The sequence below is a fragment of the Pongo abelii genome, chromosome 18 (assembly GCF_028885655.2).
Source record: "Pongo abelii isolate AG06213 chromosome 18, NHGRI_mPonAbe1-v2.0_pri, whole genome shotgun sequence".
In the NCBI taxonomy this organism is placed as follows: domain Eukaryota; kingdom Metazoa; phylum Chordata; class Mammalia; order Primates; family Hominidae; genus Pongo; species Pongo abelii.
The window spans coordinates 23,723,025-23,746,347 of record NC_072003.2 but is presented as its reverse complement, the minus strand read 5'-3'; the positions used below and the strand labels follow the sequence as shown (position 1 = coordinate 23,746,347).

At 45.7% G+C, this 23,323-nt stretch overlaps 1 protein-coding gene across 1 annotated transcript; it reads left to right on the top strand.

Annotated features, from left to right (window-relative positions):
* Nucleotides 1-49: 49 nt before the first annotated feature.
* On the top strand, nt 50-19,960 carry CRYM (crystallin mu). Its single transcript, XM_024241398.2, has 8 exons — nt 50-320; nt 818-971; nt 2,804-2,866; nt 8,569-8,670; nt 10,716-10,899; nt 16,278-16,399; nt 17,133-17,217; nt 19,636-19,960. The coding sequence occupies exons 1-8, from the start codon at nt 151-153 to the stop codon at nt 19,698-19,700; spliced, it is 945 nt and encodes a 314-aa protein (XP_024097166.1). The 5' UTR covers nt 50-150; the 3' UTR covers nt 19,701-19,960.
* Nucleotides 19,961-23,323: the final 3,363 nt, after the last annotated feature.

Here is a 23,323-nt window from a genome sequence, read left to right as displayed (position 1 = left end):
CTGGCGGGGCGGGGCGGGGTTGCTCCGCCCCCGGAGGCTGGGCTGTGACCAGCAGGCGGCTCCGCAGCGCAGCGGGCGCGCTCATAAAGGGCACAGCCGAGAGTACGTGGATCGCGGTGCGGAGACTGAGGTTAGAAGGCAGGTGGCGAGATGAGCCGGGTACCAGCGTTCCTGAGCGCGGCCGAGGTGGAGGAACACCTCTGCAGCTCCAGCCTCCTCATCCCGCCTCTAGAGACGGCCCTGGCCAACTTCTCCAGCGGTCCCGAAGGAGGGGTCATGCAGCCCGTGCGCACCGTGGTGCCGGTGACCAAGCACAGGGGGTGAGTGAGGAGGGTCGGGGTCAGGGACAGGAGAAACTGGAAAGGGGGAAAAGGAGGAGCAGGAAGAGGAGGGGTGGGAGAAGGGAAGAGACGGCTTGCCTAATCGTTGCTAACAGCTGCCACTTTTAATAGGCGCTACCCGGTGTGCTAAGTGGGCGTTTTACAGGTGTTACTTTGTTTATTTCAGCACGCTCTCCACCTAGGGAGGTATTGATGCCACCATCTGATTGGTGGAAAACGGAGACTCAGAGAGGTTAAGTGACTTACCTAAGCTTACATAGCTACTAAGTGGCAGAGCTGGAATGGCTTTCTGATCCAGAGCCAGACTTCTGAACATACTATGCACAGTGTCTAAGGGAAGGGCAGAGGGATGCGGGGGCTGGAAGAGGGCCAGTGGGGCGGTGAGGAAGGAAAGAAAAAGGAAGGTATATGGATACTTTCTAAGAGACCCCAGCATTGATGGGAAGGGGCTGAAGCTACTCCCTCTCTCCTTGTAGCTACCTGGGGGTCATGCCCGCCTACAGTGCTGCAGAGGATGCCCTGACCACCAAGTTGGTCACCTTCTACGAGGACCGCGGCATCACCTCGGTCGTCCCCTCCCACCAGGCTACTGTGCTACTCTTTGAGCCCAGCAATGGCACCCTGCTGGCGGTGAGCAACTTCCTGTCCCGGGGTGGAATGGGGCCCCTGGGCCCAGATTTAAGCTCAAAAGTAAGTTCTCCACAGCAGGGGGAGTCTTGATTGTGACTACGCGTGCCCCTCTGCAAGTGACTGGATACCAGCAACGGTGAAGGTTATCTGTGTCCATGTATCTATTTCTAGGACTGCCTGAGGATGCATAACATGGCACCAGCGCCCACTGCTGCCTCAAGCATGTGACAGTGTGGAAATAATAATCTTGTCATTCTTGCATATGTCCTTGTCCTATACTCAGTTACCCCAAATACACAGCTTGAACGAACCCATTAGCCAAGGGAAGACTTACTGAATCCTTGTCGACATGGAAAAGAAGGGGTGTTCTATAATCCCTGGGAGTCTTTTCAGAGGGGTATACGGTGTGACCTGTTTTAATATCTAATCATAGTGTCAAAAGGTAGCAGTAGCTTGTGTTTATGGAGTACTTTTTAATGCATCAGGCACTGTTCTAAACATTTCACATTTATTAATCCTCTTAATACTTAAAACTATTCTGTGATATGGGTAATATGATTACTCCCACTTTATAGATGAGGAAACCGAGTCAGAGCAACTGTGTTCAACTTACCGAGGTTTATGTAACCAACAATTAGCATGGCTGGACTTCAGAGCTGCTCAGTCTAAGTCCACGGTCCATAGGTCCAGACTCTTCTAAGACCACCGCCATTTTAACTGCTACATATTGGGCACTTATGTGCTGAGAAGGAGACGCTGATCACATTCAATTCTGAGAAATTCCTCTATGGGTGTTTTTATTAACTCCCCTTCCCCCCAATTTCTACTGAGGTCCTTGAGGCTCAGGTTAGTAGAGTCACTTTGCTTGAGGTCACACAGCTGGTTAGTGAAAGACTCAAGAATCACTCCTAGGTCTGACAGTTAACTCTTATGGTCTGTGCGCTCCAAGCTGGGTCTTACAATGTCCTTCCTTTTCCCCTGAATTTCTGGATCGCTAAATAATCTGGCCGTTTAACACTCCTTTGAGAACATCTAGCTCTCCCCAACTTACACTCATCCAATGGAGATGGCACTCATACTACCTGCCAACAGCGGTTCCCCAGGAGGGTAAAACCCAAGGCTTTGAAACTAGATGACAGCTGAATGTGCTCAGTAACTTGGTGATTCACTTCCTCATCCGTAAAATGAGGTTGATGATGCCTATTTTTTGATGGTCAGCTGAGATGAATAACTTAGAGAGGAGTGCAGAGGATGGTTTTTACTAGGGAGGCATAATTTTCAACCTTCGCTGTGTATCAGAATCACCTGGGCTGTCTGGGTCTCACTCCTGGAGGAGATACAGACTGGGTTAATCTAAGGGTGGTATCTGAGCATCTTCACGAAGCTTTCCACACGTGCAGCAGGAACGGAGAGCCACTAAGAGTTTCATGGCCCTTGTCCAGATGTCAAATGGCAACCTTCTCTCTCTAGTTCCTTCTTAATTTGGTGTTTTGAGAATCCTAAGGCAAGAAGAGAAAATGGGCAGTTCTTGAGGGCTCACCATGTGCTAGATGTTTCCAGATATGCCAGTGCACTTAATCCTCACAATAACCCTCTGAATGGCTGGCATTATCTTTGTTTTTACAGGTGAGGAAACCAGTGCTTAAAGATTAAAGTGTTTGTTCAAAGTTGCATATCTCTTAAATGGAGGAATCGGATCCAGGTCTGACACCAAACCCATGCTGTTTGTAGGATGCTATAAAACTTCCTAAGCTAATATTTTAGAACTGTTTCTTCTAATTTATGCAGTGGACAGGGGTTCCCCTTGCTCACTGTCTCTCCTTTCCTCCAAGGTCATGGATGGAAATGTCATAACTGCAAAGAGAACAGCTGCAGTTTCTGCCATTGCCACCAAGGTAAGATGAATGGCTGGCTGTACTATTAAGGTGAGCTGTCGGGTGGGGTCTGGTGTCTCAATCTTGAGAGACTAAAGGAGAAGTGGGGAACTTATTTTGGTTTCCTGTTGGACATAGCTGGAACTCCAGATGTCAGATATATCAGCAATTCATGAAATTATTAGCTACCATTTAATGTGCATGACCAGATTTCAAGTACCTTACGTGCATAATTCTCAATCTTCCCATCAGTCTTGAAGAATAGAAATGAGAAATTCTCTCCACCTTCCAGGTCAAGGAATGTGGCTCAGAGAGCTTCTGTGAATTGCCCAGGATCACACAGCTAATAAGTGCTAGAGTAAGAATTTAATACCTGACCTCTCTGGCTTCCAGGACTGGCTTCTTGTCCCTGTACCACATTGCCCCTGGTAAGACAGTATAATTGTCCCATAGACCAAAGCTGGTACTGCACAAGAGGCAGAGTGAACTGAACAGATCCAAGCCAGATCCGTGTATTCATTCAACGAGTATTGACTGAGCTTCTATCATGTGTCAGGCACTGTTCTAAATGTTAGGGAAATGGCAGTGAGAAAAACAGAGGGGCACACACAGGGGAGGTAGACAATACCAATAAAAAGAGAAACACAGGCTGGGTACAGTGGCTCATGCCTATAATCCCAACACTTTGGGAGGCTGAGGCAGGCGTATCACTTGAGGTCAGGAGTTGGAGACCAGCCTGGTTAACATGGTGAAACCTTGTCTCTTGTAAAAACACAAAAATTAGCTGGTCGTGATGGCGGGTGCCTGTAATCCCAGCTCCCTGGGAGGCTGAGGCAGGAGAATCGTTTGAATTCAGGAGGCGGAGTTTGCAGTGAGCCGAGATTGAGCCACTGCACTCTAGCCTGGGCAACAGAGTGAGTCTCTGTCTTAAAAAACAAAACAAAAAACGAAACAAAACAACACAAACAAAAAAACTGTTGAGTTCAATAATGTGTTAAATAGTAATAAATAATATGTAGTTAAATAATTAGTACATGTTAATAAATGATTAATAGTGTGCTTAGAATTTGCTAAAAAATAAAACCAACAACAACCCAAAAAGCCACTTAACATATTAGAAAGATGAAGATAAAGCAGAAGTGAGAGTATTGGAGAAGGTGTCACATTTTACATTACCCAAGAAAGGCCTCCCTGAGAAGGTGACATTTGAGTCAAAGCTGAAAGCAGTGAGTTAGCGAACGATGCAAAAACATGGAGGGGCACTCCGGGCAGAGGGAACAGTAAGCAATGGGGGTGATGATGTTCCCAAGCAATGTCAAGGCATCCTATAAGAAAAGCAGCATTTTTTAAAGTTAGAGTTAAGAGGATGAGGCTTAGAAAACAAGGTGTCTGTGGGAACGATTGGAGTCTGGAGTCTTTCACATTAAATGTGGAAGTACAAGGTCTTGGGACACTGGTTTTCCTAAATTGTTATAAAGGAAACGTGGTAACCCAGGGAAAGTTGCCGCAGCAAAGACCAGGTGTTCAGGTTGTATGTCGAGGTTTTCTGGATACCTGCTGGTGAGGGAAGAATGGGAGGACTAATCTGGTAATTGTATATGAAGGGAGTAGACCAACAGCACCCACCTCAATGAACTTGTTTTTAGTTATATCCAGACCTGACTCAATTGAAGTAATCAAGGACTCCTTGCTATGTTTGCTGGTAATTTGGGAACAGAATGAATCTTGTATTACTACCTGTCATTTGTAAAGAGCTTTAGTCTTTTTCAAAATCATTTCCAGCCCCTTGTCTGGACTACGAGTTTCTGTGAGGAAGGCAGAGAAAGTATTAATGGCCTCATTTTACGCATAAAAGAATAGAAACTTGGGTTTCCTGAAGTCATACAACCAGGTTCCTGTGGGTCCTTTTGAGGCCACATGGTCTTGTCCCAGATAAGAAGTTTCCAACAGAAGCAAGCTATGCAGCAGCATTAGCTAGGGAAGTTTTTAAAAACTCAAATTCCCATGCCTACTGAATCAAAATCACAGAGAGTGAGGATCAACCAGGTCTGGAAACCACACTTTTGTAGACCCAGCCTGCAATAACACTGCTTTTATTGCATTAATACAAATCTGCTCCCAGAAGAATCAAGAAGCCTTGGGTTGACACTTCAAAGTTTAGACACTTAAAAGTTTAGACACTTAAAAGTTTAGGCTGAAACTTCACAGCTTTATTTCCAGGGGCTCAGATGAACTGTTTCAATAAGGAACAAAGGGTCTATTTTACGTGTTGCCTTGAGAGTAGAATATTTTCTTATCAATCATTTCTCTTTTATTTAGGGCTTTTGTCGGGGAGAATAAGTATACGGAGCTCTAGGGTCTGATGAACATAATACATTTTTTGTGCTTGGGTCTCACATAAGCTTCATTGAAGCCTCTGATATGTTTTCTCAAGGTGACAGTATATATTAGGGTTTAGCACTGACATGCATTTATTCAACAAATATTTGAGTGTCCATCAAGTGCAAGGTTCTATGCTCAGCATGGGGTAAGCAAAACCAGATATAGTACTTGCCCTCATGTAGTACGGGGTCCAGTGGGGGAGGCAAGATATAGTCCAAAGATCACATCAATAGGCTGGGCGCAGTGGCTCACGCCTGCAATCCCAGCACTTTGGGAGGCTGAGGCAGGCAGATTGCCTGAGGTCAGGAGTTCAAGACCAGCCTGGCCAACATGGAAAAACCCCATATTTACTAAAAAAAAAAAAAAAAAAAAAAAAAAAAAAATTAGCTGGGCATGGTGGCAGGTGACTGTAATCCCAGCTACTCAGGAGGCTGAGGCAAGGGAATTGCTTGAATCCTGGAGGCGGAGGTTGCAGTGAGCCAAGACCATGCCACTGCACTCCAGCCTGGACAACAGAGTCAGACTCAGTCTCCAAAAAAAAAAAAAAAAAAAAAAATTCACACCAATAAATATGAAACTACAACGCTGACAAGTGCTATAAGAGTGTAAAGCAGTATGTCTTGATGTAGCCTGTGGCTGTGTCTCTGTAAGGGATATTTGAGCTGAGATTGAAGGATAATAAGAGTTACTTGTGAGCGGGAGAGGGGACAAAGCAGCCTAGCATCCTATGGCAAGGAATTAATTCATGCAAAGGCCCTGTGGTTGAAGGAAGTACACGAGCTTGGGAAGCTGCAAGGAAGCCAGTATGGCTGGAAGACAGGAAGTGCAGGGGAACATGGCATGATGGTATGAGAGAGGGCTTTAGAGATAGGAGGGCCAGACCATGGAAGGCCTTGGCAAATGCAAATGAAACAGACTTTCAGACTCTTTAAATGAGAAACCTAGCAGATTCATATATGTGTACTTAATAAGCTGCATGCTTATGAGAAAAGATTGAAGTGCCACTAATGCTGTTTAATAAATCTTATAAACATATGATTAAAAATTGACTGGGTGCAGTGGCTTACACCTGTAATCCCAGCACTTTCGGAGGCCGAGGCAGGTGGATCACTTGAGGTCAGGAGTTCGAGGCCAGCCTGGCCAACATGGCAAAACCCCATCTCTACCAAAAAAAAAAAAAAAAAAAAAAAAAAAAAAAAAAAAATTAGCCAAGTATGGTGGTACATGCCTGTAATCCCAGCTACTCCGGAGGCTGAGGCACGAGAATCACTTGAACCCAGGAAGCAGAGGTTGCCATGAGCTGAGATCACACCGCTGCATTCCAGCCTGTGCGACAAAGCAAGACTGTCTCAAAAAAAAAAAAAAAAATTTTTAAATATCAATTATCACACTATTACCAGGGCAACAAATCATCAAGTAAGTCAACCAATTAGAATTACACATTTAGTTTAGGAAGTTGAACGTTATTTTTATGGGATACTGTAACAATTTCTGAAGCTCACCTGTACTTTCAAGAATAGATTCATATTAACTGAGAACAGAAGAAAATGGTAACAATTAAGGAAAAAATCTAATTATCCTTATCAGACAGAAACATAAGATTTCTAGTCTTGTGGATATTATCATTTTGAAACCTTTTCAAATCAGAGACGTTAAACTATATTTTATGGCACAGAATGGTATCTCTCTTTCGGTAGCTGCAGGAGATAAAATTAATTCCTAATATTTCAGAGATGCTGTTTTGCTAGTAATTAGTAGTTAAGAAGACTTTTCACTTTTTAAATATTATACTCCAGAATTCCAGTGCGTAGCACTGTATGAAAGAACAGACCACAGGGAACTCAAAGTTTACTAAATGAAATAGAGAAAAAGCAGAAGAGGGTTTTATTTAATACATATAGTGTTGAGGGCCAAGTGATGTCTTTCCTCTATGCTAGTGGTTCTCCACTAAGCATGAGTTTGCCACCTGCTCCAGAGACATTTAGGAGTGTGCAGACGTTTTTAGTTCCCACAACTCGAAGGGGTGGAAAATGCTACTAACATCTAATAGATAGAAACCAGAGACACTGTTGCACATCCTATAATACACAGGATGGTTCCCCTCCCCAACAAAGAATTGTTTAGCCCAAATGTTAGTAGTATCCAGGTTGAGAAGCCCAGTGCTACTTCTTGTAGGTCATAGTAGGTATGTACCAGATCTGTGCAAATAAGACTACCTCTGTCCTCATGGGGCTTAAAGACCTGTAGAAGAAAACCTATAAACAAATAAGTGCTATGGCCTGGTGCATTCTATCAAGGAGGTCAGAAAGGCTTCATTGGAGAGGTGGCACTGGACATGAATTGATTACAGAATCCTGCTCTCAAACACAGACACCCTCAGGAGGTGCCACAAATGCTCATTCTACATTCATCTTTAGAGGAAGACAGAGGCTGTGAAAGGATCAACAGAGTTGGCCCAGCGAATATAGCTAGAACCCTGGGAAGGAAGGGCTTACAGAATCCAGGCAGCTCTTAGAAGCAGTTCAGAGCTCTGAGAAGTGGGTATGGCTGAGCGTGTACCTGAGATATGAAGAAAGGACATGGGCTTTGGAGTATGGAAGACGTGACTTTAGAGCCACACTGTGCCCTTTAATAGTTGGGCACAGTGCCCTTTAATAGTTGTTAAGACCTGGCCAGTCACGGTGGCTCACGTCTGTAATCCCAGTACTTTGGGAGGCCGAGGTGGGCAGATCACCTGAGGTCAGGAGTTTGAGACTGGCCTGGCCAACATGGTGAAACCCCATCTCTATCAAAAATACAAAAATTAGCTGGGCGTGGTGGCGCACACCTATAATCCCAGCTCCTCGGGGGGCTGAGGTAGGAGAATCACTGGAACCCGGGAGGTGGAGGTTGCAATGAGCCAAGATCGTGCCACTGCACTCCAGCCTAGGCGACAGAGCGAGACTCCATCTCAAAAAAAAGAAAAATAAATAAATGAATAATTTTTAAAAGTAGTTGTAAGACCCAGAGCAAGTTCACCTTTGTTACCAGGGCAACCTCAGTCTCTTCATCTGTAAGCAGAAGATAATAGGAGTCCCCAGCTCGTAGGGCCAATGTCTAGACTAAATGAGATCATGCGGGCAAAGCATTGGCATACATTAGGTGTTCAGTGAAGCCTTCTTCTTTCTTTTCCCACTTGACACGGGAAGCTAAGACACAAAAGGAAATTCTCTTGATTGCCTGCAAGCTCTTGAGGGAGGCAGAAGAGAGGGCAGAAGTCACCTGATACTCAAACCATCTTAGTTTTGTACCCATCTGCTAGGGTCTCCCTTGACCTTTGCCACTTCATTTCTCTCACATAGTTTCTGAAACCCCCCAGCAGTGAAGTGCTGTGCATCCTTGGGGCTGGGGTCCAGGCCTACAGCCATTATGAGATCTTCACAGAGCAGTTCTCCTTTAAGGAGGTAAGTCCAGGGGTGGGGGTGGGAGAGAAGAGGGAAGGGGGTGGTCCTTGACCTGTCTATACTCCTTCACTGCACCACAGGTTATTCTGAAATAATTAAGTTGTGAGCCCCATCTAGACCATTCTTGTATCTTCATGACTTCCCAGAAGCCCTGATGGAGGGGATGGAGGATAAGAGTCAGGGGAAGATCTGATTACCTGTTTCCAGTCCTCAGTTCACAGGGCATTTGTCTGAGGATACAGCAAGCTTACTCGGTTAAAAGATTCTATTATATCTCTTGTATACATTCAGTTGTCCTTTTAGCCCCTGTCTATTATGTTTTTCTTAGGAGAATCCAGAGTTTTTAAGTATTCAAGGTTATGGATCAAGAAACTGGGTGGGATGAGACCTGGAGACCAGGAGGCCACAGCCTCTCTCTTTTGCAGTCTCCATACTGGTCTACCCTCCCCCTACTGCAGCTCATTCTCCGCCCTGGGAATGTTTGATGCTATTGTTATTTTATGTGTGTGTATGAAAGGGATGGAGCAGTTTTAAAGTATGATTTAATGATGAAAATAAAACCACTGCCTTGGGAAATTTAGACTATTAGGTGAGTGCAAAAGTAATTGCAGTTTTGGCCATGACTTTTTTTTTTTTTTTTGAAATGGAGTCTCAACGCTGTCGCCCAGGCTGGAGGGCACTGGCATAATCTCGGCTCACTGCAACCTCCACCTCCCAGGTTCAAGCAATTCTTGGGCCTCAGCCTCCCAAGTAGCTTGGATTATAGGCACTCACCACCACTCCTGGCTAATTTTTGTATTTTTAGTAGAGACGGGGTTTCATCATGTTGGCCAGGCTGGTCTCGAACTCCTGACCTCAGGTGATCCACCCGCCTCAGCCTCCCACAGTTCTGGGATTACAGGCATGAGCCACTGCACCCGGTTGCCATTACTTTTAATACAAGGAAGAAAACAAAAGAAAAATGCCCTTTGATCTGTTTTCCAAGGCAGTTAAGGTTTTCTGATCTTCCCTCTTCAGCTTTTTATAACATAGCTTTAGTCATGTTAGATACGCACCATTTTATATCCTCTCTTACTGAATGTTCTAACATCACTTTTCAGGTTATCTAATTTTTGCACAAAATTTGTATAGTCTTCTATCAAGAAGGGTGAAGAGGTTAACCATGCACTTCTGGCTGGGCAAAATGTCCTGTTTTTCACCTTGCTTGGTGAACTTGCTTAGACATAAAGTTTGTTTCCGTATGTATTATATTTCCTTATGAGAAATTCTGTAGGCCTTATTTTCAGTTGACGGGTGACAAGCCCTTGACCCAAGCACTGAAACCTGTCAAGCAAGTCGGCAAGTCCCCAGCTCCTGGCGAGGTCATTGCCCCACTCCCCAACCCCAGCACCTTTCAGGATTCCAGCCGTAGCTACCATTCTTGGCTTTTTCATTGGCTATGTCATTTACCTTCAAATTCTTCTGATCTTGAATTTCCTAAGTATTCTTCACCGATCAAGTTATTCCATGAAAAACATTGTCATAAATAATCCTTTGTATGAATCTCCCACCCGTTACAACTCCTTTACGTGGTCTCAGACATAAAGTGTGAGTTCCACACAGACTTTGCCAGTTATCATTTCCATTTTACAGACGTGGAAACTAAGGCTGAATGACATGAAGCAATTTCAGGAAATAGAGTAGAGATTGGTTCCAAGCCTACATGGCTCCAGAACTTGCTCTGCTAATCATTATGCTATTAATATATAATAGCTATTAAGCTATTGAGGCTGTGCCTCTTGGCCTAGAGGTGAAATACTTCCACCCTTTTTAAAAGGGGAAAGTGGTAGAGAACGCTTATTTTCAAATACCTGGCCAGGTGTCTAAGTTAATGCTGTACCCCTGATTAAATGTCCATTCTCCATGGGGAATGATTTAGGAGTGATTTAGATAACCACCAGCCCCTATCCCAGAGTGGATCAACTTTCCCTTCGCATCCCTGGGCTCAGTGTAACATAAGCAGCCAAAAAATGGCACCAATGTCCTTCTTGTTACTCCCAATGAAGGTGAGGATATGGAACCGCACCAAAGCAAATGCAGAGAAGTTTGCAGACACAGTGCAAGGAGAGGTACGGGTCTGTTCTTCGGTCCAGGAGGCTGTGGCAGGTGCAGATGTGATCATCACAGTCACCCTGGCGACAGAGCCCATTTTGTTTGGTGAATGGGTGAAGCCAGGGGCTCACATCAATGGTAAGTAGAATGGCTCCATAAGGCATGATGGGTGGTGGCCAGGCTCCTCTCTAGACTGGACCAGTCGACTACATCTGCAGAGCCAGTTTATTCATGCAGAATGCCCAAGCTATTTAAGGGCCTTGAAAACATGTGAGATTGAAAAAAGCAATATTTGGCTGGGTGCAGTGGCTCATGCCTGTAATCCCAGCACTTTGGGAGACTGAGGCAAGTGGATTGCTTGAGGCCAGGAGTTTGAGACCAGCCTGGTCAACATGGCAAAACCCCGTCTCTACTAAAAATACAAAAGTTAGCCAGGCATGGTGGCTTGCACCTGTAGTCTCAGCTACTCATGAGGCTGAGGCACGAGAATGGCTTGAACCCAGGAAGCAGAGGTTGCAGTGAGCCAAGATGGTGCCACTGCACTTTAGCCTGGGCAACAGAGAGAGACTCTGTCTTAAAAAACAAACAAACAATATTCGCTCCAAAAAATGTAAAAGGGAAATTACAAACCTGAAACATTAAATGAATATTTAATGTTCTATAAAATGTAAATTTTTTTTCTTTTTTTGAGACAGGGTCTCACTCTGTCGCTCAGGCTGGAGTGCAGTGGCGAGATCTCAGCTCACTGCAACCTCTGCCTCCTGGGTTCAAGCGATTCTCCCACCTCAGCCTTCCGAGTAGCTAGGACTACAGGCATGTACCACCATGCCCAGTTAATTTTTTGTAATTTTTGGTAGAGACGAGGGTTCACCATGTTGGCCAGGCTGGTCTCGAACTCCTGGCCTCAAGCAATCTACCCACTTCAGCCTCCCAAAGTGCTGTGATTGGTTACAAGTATGAGCCACTACGCCTGGCCATAACATGTAAAATTATGGCAAATGGTAATTCACAGCTCAATTCTAAAATGTGATGAAATTTAAATCAGAAAGGCCAAATGAGTCACTTTTTCTTAACACTAAGAATTATAAAACTTTAAATTTCTTTCATACTGTAATTTTTTATGTGACATGTATATGCTTTTTAATATGTGGGGCGGGAGAGGGGACTCTAGACATGAGGGTGCCTGGGGCCTCTGTAGACCTTCAGATGGCCCTGGGTGTTATAGCAAGACCTGGTCTATATCTAATACTATTGCAGGTGCTGTCCTGAATTCTTTGTACAATTCTTTGTATATTAAATGACATTATTCTATGTATAATGTCATTTAATACTTATAACCAACTTATGAGGCAGAAACTATTATCATAAATATTTTATAGGGGGATAAACCAAGGCATGCAGAAATATAACTTTTCCAAAGTCACAAGTTTTTTTTTTTTGATATGGAGTCTCACTCTCACCCAAGCTGGAGTGCAGTGGCATGATCTCGGCTCACTGCAACCTCCGCCTCCCATGTCAAGCGACTCTCCTGCCTCAGCCTCCCGAGTAGCTGAGATTACAGACACACGCTACCATGCCCAGCTAATTCTTTTGTATTTTTAGTAGAGATGGGGTTTCACCACATTCTCCAGGCTGGTCTTGAACTCCTGACCTCAAATGATCCACCTGCCTCAGCCTCCCAAAGTGCTGGGATTACAGGCGTGAGCCACTGCACCCAGCCCAAAATCAGAGGTTCTTGATGGCAGAGCTGGGATTTGAACTGAGGCATTCTATCCTCAGAGCCCAAGCTTTAAATAATACTCATGATTGCCTTCCAACAGGAAGACTGGATTCTGGTAAGCAGAGCAGGCAAATTCTAGAGGATTTAAAGATGGTCTTGGTGCCCTGTGTTTTAGTGACAAGCACGTGGTGTGAACTCAGAAGCTAAGAGCTTTGCACACGTGGGCAGATGAGCCAGCGAGAGCCAAGTCAAATGACGACGCATTCAATCATAGATGCTGACTGAATCTCTACTGTGTGCCAGGCACTACTCTAGATGCTGGGGATGCCACAATAACCAGGCAGTCAAGGTTACTGGTTTCCTGGTGGTTAATTTCAGTGAAGAAAGATAGACAATAAACAAACACATAGAGGAACTAGATAGTTCTGGCTAAAGATGAGACCGGAAAGAACAAGGCCCTGGGTGATAGAGGCTGGTGGTGGAAGTAGGAGATAGAAGCAGAGAGAGGTGTTTTCAATGGAGTTATCTGAGAAACTCTCTAAGATGTGGTTTTTGAGCTGTGACCTGAATGAGGAGGAAGAGCAGCCATGCCAAGAGCTGAAGGAAAGACATTCCGGGTAGAGGGAACAGCAGATGAAAAGTCTTGAGTGTGGAAGCGAACATGGCGTGTTTGAGGAATGGATCAAAGTAATTTGAAAGTCTCAGGCTGCATGGGACTGGTGGTCAGATTGGGTCCAGGGAATGGGTAAGAGGTAAGTCAGGGCTGAGTTTATGGACAATAAGACCATTTCTGGAAGGACTTGGGAAATCAAAAGGAACCAGTTCATGGTGAAATGGGTTTCCAAGGTTGCATCTTCAGGAAGATGGACTTGATTTTTTTTAGCTTAAAACAACACATTATTTTCATCTCACAGTTCCTGTGGTTCAGGAGACTGGGTGTGGGTAGCTGGATCCTCTGCTACCCACAAAGTACACACAAAGTCTCACAAAAAAGAAACTGGGCAACATCCGGGCTGCAATCTCATCTCATGCTTGGGGGTCCTCTTCCAGGCTCCCATGGTGTGGCAGGATTCAGTTCCTTACACTGGAGGATGGGGGAGCCCCTTTCCTTGGGGCCATTCTCAGCTCCCAGAGACGACCCAAATTCCCCATCATATGGACTCTCCATCCTCACATCCAGCCACAGACAATCTCCCTTATGTTGGATCCCTCTCTCACTTGGAGTCACTCTCCAGGAAGGGCTGACTTGATTTTGAGTCAAGGCATCTCTTCTCTTTTCCTGGCCCAGGGACAAAATTGGTTTATGTGTTCACAGAGGCAACACATACATTTAAGAAAAATGTGTCACAAGCGCAGACAACAGGGAAACACCAACAACAGATTTTACTTAGTTTACAGCTCAGCGGAGGGACAGGCCCAGTTCCAACCTCCCCCACGCCTCCCTCCTCCTACCCCCACACCCTGTCAAGCCTGTCTTCGACCCTCACTCATTTAGCCCCATCACAGCCAAGCCAGAGCCTTGTTTGAGTCAGGTCTCTCTCTCTTTACTGCCTGGCCCACCTCCATCCGCCTGAGTGACCTCACACAACCCTTTGAGAACTCGCCCCGCTCGTAAGCAGTGGTTGTGCAGGGGAAACAGTCCAGTGAGGAGTGGCCTGAGAAACGGCGGTTTTGTTCCCACCAGCTTATGATTTATTTACAAGCTTCCTTAGCTAGTGCTTTTGTTCTATAGAACTCTCCGCACAAACAACCTTCAAGATGGACATTTTTACACAACTCTCTTTGGAAATGAGAATGAAGGAGAACAGAACGGGAGGGAACAAAGGGAGAAAATTGGGCGGCAGTGGAAGAAGGCATATAAATGCTGTCTTATATTTGTATAAGGCTTTATAGCAGTTTTGAAAGACTAGCAGGCCAGGGGCTGGATCCGGCTAGCAGATGTGTTTGGTTTGGACCACAGAGTGATCTAAAACTCAAGGAGTGACATATGCAAATAGATTTCCTGTTTCTCTTTTAAGAAAACAACTGGGGCGTATCTGGTAACAGTGGATCTACATTCACACGTGGTAATGATTAGCTGGAGTTGAACAATGACTGTCCCCTTCGGAAGGGCCGCTGGCTTCTCCGCCCCTCAGTCTCCACCACATCTAATCCAGTCCCTCTGACCAGCTTTGTTCATTTTCATTACCTCCCTGGCCTTGCAGGCATTTGGTGGCAGCCTCTGCATTCTCCTGTGTCCTGGTGCCAGGGAGAGTGACACCTTGGATTCATCATTCTGGTCCTGGACTCCATAGAGGATGTGATAGTTCAGGGCCAGACGGAGCCAGTTTTCTTTCTGCCAAGACTTCTCCATGACCCTGACACTGCTGTTTTTTTTTTTTTGTCATGAGTTAAGAGAGAACCGGGGGTGAGGAGAGGGAAAGGGGCACGGTGGCAGGCGCCTGTGGTCCCAACAGTTTGGGAGGCTGAGGCGGGAGGATCACTTGAGCTCAGGAGTTTGAAGCTGTGGTGAGTTTTTGTTTGTTTGTTTTATGAGATGGAGTCTCGCTCTGTTGCCTGGTTTGGAGCACAGTGGCGCAATCTTGGCTCACTGCAACCTCCAACTCTCAGGTTCAAGAGATTCTCCTGCCTCAGCCTCCCAGGTAGCTGGGATTACAGGCGTGTGCTACCATGCCCAGCTACTTTTTGTATTTTAGTAGAGACAGGGTTTCACCATGTTGGCCAGGCTGGTCTCGAACTCCTGACCTCAAGTGATCCACCTGCCTCAGCCTTCCAAAGTGTTAGGATTACAGGCGTGAGCCACTGTGCCCGGCCTGTGGTGAGTTCTGATTGCACCACTACACTCCAGCCTGGGCAACAGAGTGAGACCCTCTCTCCAAAAAGAAAAAAATAGATATTAAAAGAACTGGTTAGTGGTGAGGAATGGGAATGATGGAGATCAAGAGGAGAGTGTAGTGTGAATAAGCTCCAAGTGATGTCTCTGTTTCGGGATTTTTGTGAGGAAGTTGTTGTTCCTGTTAAGCAGAAGAGGTGCGAAAGCCTAGGTGCTCTCTCAGACCTAGATTCATCCATCAGATCCTTAACCTTGGCAAACACCTTCACTTCTTTGAGCCTCCATTTGTGCATCTGTTAAGTGAGAACCAGACTTTGAAATGTACTTGTGAGAACCATAAATAGTATGTGCAAAACATCCCACAGATAGTAGACACCCTGTAAATGAATGCTATGTCGTCTCAAAATCTTTTAGCAATGAGGTGGGATATAGAATAGAAAGGCAAAATGGTAGGTAGTTTTTTTTTGTTTTGTTTTGTTTTGTTTTGTTTTGTTTTTTGAGATGGAGCTTCACTCTGTCTCCCAGGCTGGAGTGCAGTGGCATGATCTTGGCTCACTGCAACCTCCACCTCCCAGGTTTAAGCGATTCTCATGCCTCAGCCTCCAGAGTAGCAAAGACTACAGGTGTGAGCCACCACGCCTGGATAATTTTTTATATTTTTAGTAGAGACAGGGTTTCACCATGTTGGCCAGGCTAGTCTCAAACTCCTGGCCTCAAGTGATCTGCCTGCCTCAGCCTCCCAAAGTGCTGGGATTACAGGTGTGCGCCACCACACCTGGCCTATTTCTTAATAAGTATTTGGTCCTCCCAAGTATTTGGGAGAGGCATGGCCTGGGGAATGAGGGGGTATTTTGAATCTGAGTGTGCTCACAGGTCCTTCGTTCACCTCTCTCCTATGCTTTGGGCTTCTTAGTAGCCTTTGGCACTAATTCTGGGCTTAGGGTCTGTTTTGCTGTCTCTTAGCTGTCGGAGCCAGCAGACCTGACTGGAGAGAACTGGATGATGAGCTCATGAAGGAAGCTGTGCTGTACGTGGATTCCCAGGAGGCTGCCCTGAAGGAGTCTGGAGATGTCCTGCTGTCAGGGGTGAGGCTCTTCTGACCCCAGTCAGGGCTGCCACCAGGTGGCCTCACCTGGATCCCAGGGTTTCATTAACTTCCCTTCCAGTTTGGTCTGCTCGAGACCTCAGCCACCCCACCTCCTTGTAGGGGAAGGAGCTCCTAAACATTTTGCAACCGAGACCTCAGCCACCCCACCTTCTTGTAGGGGAAGGAGCTCCTAAACATTTTGCAACCCTCTTTAATTCCATTCCAGAAAAATATGGGCATTATGGGTGGTGACATATGTGTTCCTGGAAGGAGAAGCTCAATGGATTTTATTTTTTTGCTGGGCTGTCCTATAAAGCAGTGAGATTGGAAGCTTCTTGCAGCCTGGAAACCTTCCCAATGTGTTGCCCACCTTCTGGCCTCATTTTACGGTTATAATCAGCATAAAACAAGAAGGGAGCTGCTGGCATGCATGTTCAGATAAGAGCATGTCTATTTCCTCACTGACACAATGATCTCGGCAGGACAGCTCCCTGAGCACCAACTCAAATCTCTGTGTTTATGGTATCACAAAAGCAAATGCCACCCCAAAAGGATTTTGGGGCCAGCCTCCTCCCTAATATCATTCAGTGTACAAAGGATCTCTCTTTTCTTTTTTTTTTTAAATCAAATTTATCTCTTATCCAGTTCAGGAATTCCCTGGGCTGGCTTCAAAAGCCAACCCTGAACAGACTTTAGCTTCATGCCTGGGTCAGCGTATGTTTGTTTCCTAGGCCGAGATCTTTGCTGAGCTGGGAGAAGTGATTAAGGGAGTGAAGCCAGCCCACTGTGAGAAGACCACAGTGTTCAAGTCTTTGGGTAAGATCCATTGCTCCCTGGGCACAAATCCAACTAGAGCACAAGGCAGGTTCACCCATTGGTGGAAAGGGCAATGAGTCACCAGACTCTGCAGCGGAATCATTGTGCTCCATCATTCAGGTCAATTATTTACATGGCTTAGCCTAGTGTTAAGCCCATGAACTCTGGAACTGAGCAGTCCTGGGTCAGAGTCCCTTCCCCGCCACTCAAAGGCATGTGTCCTTAGGCAAGTGATCTGACCTCTCTAGGCCTCAGTTTCCTCACCACCTGTTACCATTGAGGATTAGGTGGGATGTGCATATAAAATGAATCAGTTAGGTGCAGATCTTGATGAAATTCAGAAGGTACCCTTCAGAGGTGGAGGGGGCAAGGGACAAAGATGTTAAAAGACAAGAACCTTAAGGGAAATGGCAGAGACCCAACCTGAAAGAGTCAGATGGAAAGTATAGCCTGAGCCCTGTTCATTCCCTCCTTCCCTACTCTCCCACTTGCTGCTTTGAGGAGGGCTTCCATGGGGAGCCCCCTACCACCTGAATTGTATGGGGTACCTTATAGAAGCCCAACAAAGGGTGGGCTCCCAGTGGCCAGTCTGTCCCTTGCCCCAGGTCCTCTTCCACCCTGTGAGATTGAAGGAAACAGAAGTACATGGGAACAGGCTGAGCTCGGTGGCTCACGCCTGTAATCCCAGCACTTTGGGAGGCCGAGGTGGGCAGATCACTTGAGCTAAGGAGTTTGAGACCAGCCTGGCCAACATGGTGAAATTCCGTCTCTACTAAAAATACAAAAATTAGCCGGGCGTGCTGGTGCACATCTGCAATCCCAGCTACTTGGGAGGTTGAGGCAGGAGAATCACTTGAACCCGGAAGGTGGAGGTTGCAGTGAGCTGACATCATGCACTCCAGCCTGGGCAACAGAGCAAGACTCTGTCTCAAAAAATAAATAAATAAAGTACATGGGAACAGAGCTGATACACCTAAAACACTGAAATACTCCCAAACTGGTTGGTAAACAGTTGCTATCCTGAGCCCCTCGAGAGTGCCCTCTGTCCCCCTCTCATGACCTTCCATACTTCGTGATCAAGCAGCAGAAGAGTTAATGCCTGGCAGAGCATCAGGAGTGCTCTGGCCACCCAGAGCCCATGCCATTGGTTAAGTATCCATGCCTTGCAGGTTGGTAAATGTCTTTAAAATCTCTCATGCACTGGAAGACAAAGGCAATACAACTTTATCTGGAGCCTGGTTCAAAGACATCACATGGATCCAGTTTTGTCTGAAAGCTTCAAAGGTCGTGGCAGATCAGAGGTCAGCCAGCCTCCACTTAAGGAGCCAAAATGCTGCAGAAATTTGTTCTGTCCTTTTTGGCAATTTTTGCTTTCTTGCTTTTGGGGATTAGTTTATTGGCATATTGTTTCATCTAACAGATGCATATCAAGCACCTAATTATCTGGGCTGGGTGCAGAGGTTAAGGTATCTACCAGAATTACAAGACAAAGGGGAGATATCAAAGGATGCAGCATTCAACTGGACCAAGGGTCAGAAAACTACAGTCTTTGGGCCAGACCTGCTCTGCTGCCTGCTTTTGTGTGGCCTATGAGCTAGAAATGGTTTTTAGATTTTCAAATGATTGGAGGGAGAAAATATTTCATGATGCCTGAAAATGATACAAAATTCAAGCTTCAGTTCCATCGATAATTTCACTGGAACACAGCCCACAGCCAGACTCTTTTGTTTACCTGTTGGCTGTGTTTTCTACTCTAAAGGCTGAGTTGAATAATTGTAATAGAGACCCTGTGGCCCACAAAGCCTAAAAGATTTACTGTCTGACCCTTTTCGAAAAGTTTGTTCAGGCCGGGCGTGGTGGCTCATGCCTGTAAGCCCAGCACTTTGGGAGGCCAAGGTGGGCGGATCGCCTGAGGTCAGGAGTTCGAAACTAGCCTGGTCAACATGGTGAAACCCCGTCTCTACTAAAAATACAAAAAAAAAATAATAATAATTAGCCAGGCATGGTGGCATGCACCTGTAATCCCAGCTACTCAGGAGGCTGAGGCAGGAGAATCACCTGATCCTGGGAGGCAGAGGTTGCAGTGAGTCAAAATCATGCCACTGCACTCTAGCCTGGGCAACAGAGCAAGACTCCATCTCAAAAAAAAAAAAAAAAAAAAAAAAAAATTAAAAAATTTGCTCAGCCCTGAGCTAGATTTCGAAAGACACAAGTTTATTGGTGGGTGTTTCTTAGTATCATATTCTCTGCCCCTTTGCAGACCATCGAAGCCTGAGCTCACCTCTGGGTATCAGTCCCTATTATTCCAACAGGCACTGGCAACACGGACGCATATCAGGAAACTGCCAGCCACTGGGCCTTGTTGTTTCAGGAAAAGTTGTTTTGACCAAAGACAAACCAAATTTCTGTCTATTCTAGGAATGGCAGTGGAAGACACAGTTGCAGCCAAACTGATCTATGATTCCTGGTCATCTGGTAAATAAAACAAAGGAACTTGATGTTGAGATGGATGCTTAAGGAATGTTGCTGCTGGTTCTCATAATTTCTAGAGTAAATGAGGGAGTCCAGTCCCCAGTGAACTCTCCTTTTGTGCTTATCATGTTTTACCTTAAATGCTGAGATCCTCATTTATGTTTGTAGTTGGAAAGCAAAGCTAGGTAGCCATTTCTTCTGTTCTACCAAGTTGTAATAGCATTCATTTCCCTTTATATTTCCCTGAAATAAAGCACTTTCCAATTGTGCAGTGTTTGCTTCGGTAACTTCTATTACTATCACAAGGAAACTGAGAGGGATCAGATGCTCCCATTTACTCCCTGGGGGAGCTCCACTGGCTATAATGAAACTTCTTTTTTATGTATTTATTTAGTAGTTACAACTCACATACCCTAAGATCCACTATTTTAAACTACACAATTCAGTAGTTTTTTGTTTTTTGTTTTTTTTTTTTCTTGAGATGGAGTTTCACTCTTGTTGCCCAGGCTGGAGTGCAATGGCGTGATCTCGGCCCACTGCAACCTCTGCCTCCTGGGTTTAAGTGATTCTCCTGCCTCAGCCTCACGAGTAGCTGAGATTACAGGTGCCACGCCACCACACTCAGCTAATTTTTGTATTTTTACTAGAGATGGGGTTTCACCATGTTGGCCAGGCTGGTCTTGAACTCCTGACCTCAGGTGATCTGCCCGCCTCGGCCTCCCAAAGTGCTGGGATTACAGGCATGAGCCACCGATCCCAGACAAGCCTGGTCATTTCTTACAAGTGAAATTCTACAATATGTAGTCTTTTGTGCCTGACTTCTTAACACTTAGAGGAAAAATGGAGTTTTTGTATAGATCAGGGCTCCTTTGGTCATAAGTGGTAGAGACTACAACTCAAACTACCTTAAGCTGAATGAATGGAGAATGGGATTTATTGGCTCTTGTAATTAGGAACACACAGGTAACTGGTGTCAGCTACAGCTGTATTCAGGGGCTCCAACTGTCATCAGGGCCTGGTCTTCTTCCCCGTTGGCTCCATTATCAAGTTCTCCCTGGTAGTGGCAGGACATTGGTCAGCAGCTCCTGAATTGTATTCTGTCCTGTTGAGCAACTGAGCATAAATATTCTCTTCCTTTACAGTGAGATGTTCCAGAACTGAGAGTTACTGGACCATCTAGGTCACATGTCTATTCCTGAGCCTAACATTGTGGCTGAAAGACATGGAATAGATGGGGTGAGGTGGTTCATGCCTGTAATCCCAGCATTTTGGGAGACTGAGGCAGGAGGATTGCTTGAGCCCAGGAGTTCGAGACCAGCCTGGGCAACATAGCAAGACCCCATCTCTTAAAGAGATGGAATACCCTGGCCAGGCTTGAGCCTTGTACCTATCCCTGAACCATCACGTTGTCCGGGGGGATCAGATGCTCTGGTTATCCAGGCCTGGATCACATGCCCACCCTTGAAGTCAGAAGTGTAATCTGCGCATCTGCCCACATGAAGGGAAGGTGTCTCTTAACAAAAAGAGGACTGGATAGTTGAAAGGCAAAATCTAAAGATGTCCACTACAGTGTCCATGTTGAAAGGGCCACTAAGGATCATCTAGTCAATCTTCAACTTATGGATGGGGAAACTGAGGTGCAGAGATACTTTCTGCAGGCCCCCTGAATCACTAGCAGAACTGTGTTGTCCTTGTCCTGCCAAAGGCCCTGTCCAAATCCCACTCCAACCCTAGCCTCACCCCACCCCTTCGCTTATTGCTACTCCAAGGCTGGTTTTCAGATAAGTCAGCAGCAAAGCATGCTTGGCTCTGTTTTCCTGCCCATACTCCTCCTGGGAAGGACTCATGCTCCAGGTGGCTTAGCCAAAAGTTTATCATATTTGCCAGACTGTCTGGACAGGGGTCTTTGTGCTGAAACAAAATACCCACATGATCTGATTCTGAATATCTCAAGTGACTATGGAGTCTTTCTGAGGAATCCTAATGGTCACTACCCTAAAGAATGTATAGAGAAGAGCGTGGAATGATGAGAATATTCATATATCTTTGTTTTCATTCTTTTCACAAGAGCCCATGTCATAACCCTGTGCTAGCATACTAAGATACAACAGAAAAGTAGTCCTCAGCCCCAGAGAACACAGCCCCGAAGAGAAGACAGATGTTAAAAAAAAAAATTACAATAATTTGGTGTTACAGGAACATGGTTCAGGGTCCCTGCAGGAAATGCAGATGTTCCTTGACTTATGATGCAGTCGTGTCCCAATAAATTCATCAAAAGTTGGAAATATGTGGCCAACCATGGTGGGTCACACCTGTAATCCCAGCACTTTGGGAGGCCAAGGCGGGCGGATCACGTGAGGTCAGGAGTCCGAGACCAGCCTGGGCAATATGGTGAAACCCTGTCTATACTAAAAATACAAAACTTAGCTGGGTGTGGTGGTGCGCGCCTGTAGTCCCAGCTACTCAGGAGGCTGACACAGGAGAATCACTTGAACCCAGGAGGCAGAGGCTGCAGTGAGCCGAGATTGTGCCAGTGCACTCCAGCCTGGTTGACAGAGCGAGACCCTGTCTCAAAAAAAGTTGGAAATGTGTCAAAAATGCATTGAAAACACCTACCAAACATGATAGCTTAGCCTTGCCTACCTTAAATGTGCTCAGAACACTTACATTAGCCTACATTTGGGCAAAATCATCTGGTAACACAGTACACTGTTCACTATCAATTGATTATCCTGGTGATCACGTGGCTGATTGGGAGCTGTGGCTCACTGCCTCTGCCCAGCATCCAGAGAGAATATCTTACCAGTTTCTACCGAATGCATATCACTCTCACACCATCGTAAAGTCAAAAAGTCTTAAGTTGAACCATTGTAAGTCGGGAACCGTCTGTAGATGTCACACTCAAAAGGCATGATTGAAGAGAATAAAGAGACTGTTTAGGAAGAAGCACTCCAGGGTTAGCAATAGTAGGAAATCACTACCACTGCTAAGCTTGAAAGAGCAGTTAGTGAAACCCAGAAACAACTAGAGCTATAGCAGAGGGCTGCCAGATGGGAGAGGTGAGCTTAGATGAAGGCAGCTGCTGCCCTGAAAAGAAGAAACAGGTAGAATAAACGTCTCAATCTGTCTTTCTTCCACCTTCTGGTCTCTTGTTAGTACCTCCCATTGGCCAAACCCAAGCAGGATCCCAAGGGCAAGGGAGCCCTTTGATGCAGTCGAGAGCCCAACCACCTGGGACACAAAGTAGGTTGGAAAATAGTAGAGAGAAGTTCTGGAGAGGCAAACAAAGAGAGCTTGCACAGATAGGAAGTTACTCAACCCAGACTAGGGGCAGAGATAGAGGGTATGTCTCCCAATGAGGATGGCTATATGGAGGAAGACTTTTCCAGGCAGAAGGGTGATGGTGTGCTAAGGCACAGGCATATGAGAGACATGTATTCAGGAAGCCACAAGAAATCTAGTATAGCTGAAATTAGGGGACAGGGAGAGGAATGGTCAGAGATGGGACCAGAGGTTTGGAGGAGAGAATAGGGCTCTTTAATCATGCAGGCCTCCTGTGTGGTGGTGAGAGTTTGAAAAGCAATGGGGGCTGAGCCCAGTGGCTCATGCCTGTAATCCCAGCACTTTGGAAGGC

Excerpts from the sequence above, each read along its gene's own strand:
- CRYM (XM_024241398.2), top strand. The coding sequence starts at position 151 with ATGAGCCGGGTACCAGCGTTCCTGAGCGCGGCCGAGGTGGAGGAACAC. Across the intron at positions 10,900-16,277 it reads GCCAGGGGCTCACATCAATG|CTGTCGGAGCCAGCAGACCT; the intron begins GTAAGTAGAATG and ends GCTGTCTCTTAG. Across the intron at positions 16,400-17,132 it reads GAGATGTCCTGCTGTCAGGG|GCCGAGATCTTTGCTGAGCT; the intron begins GTGAGGCTCTTC and ends TTTGTTTCCTAG.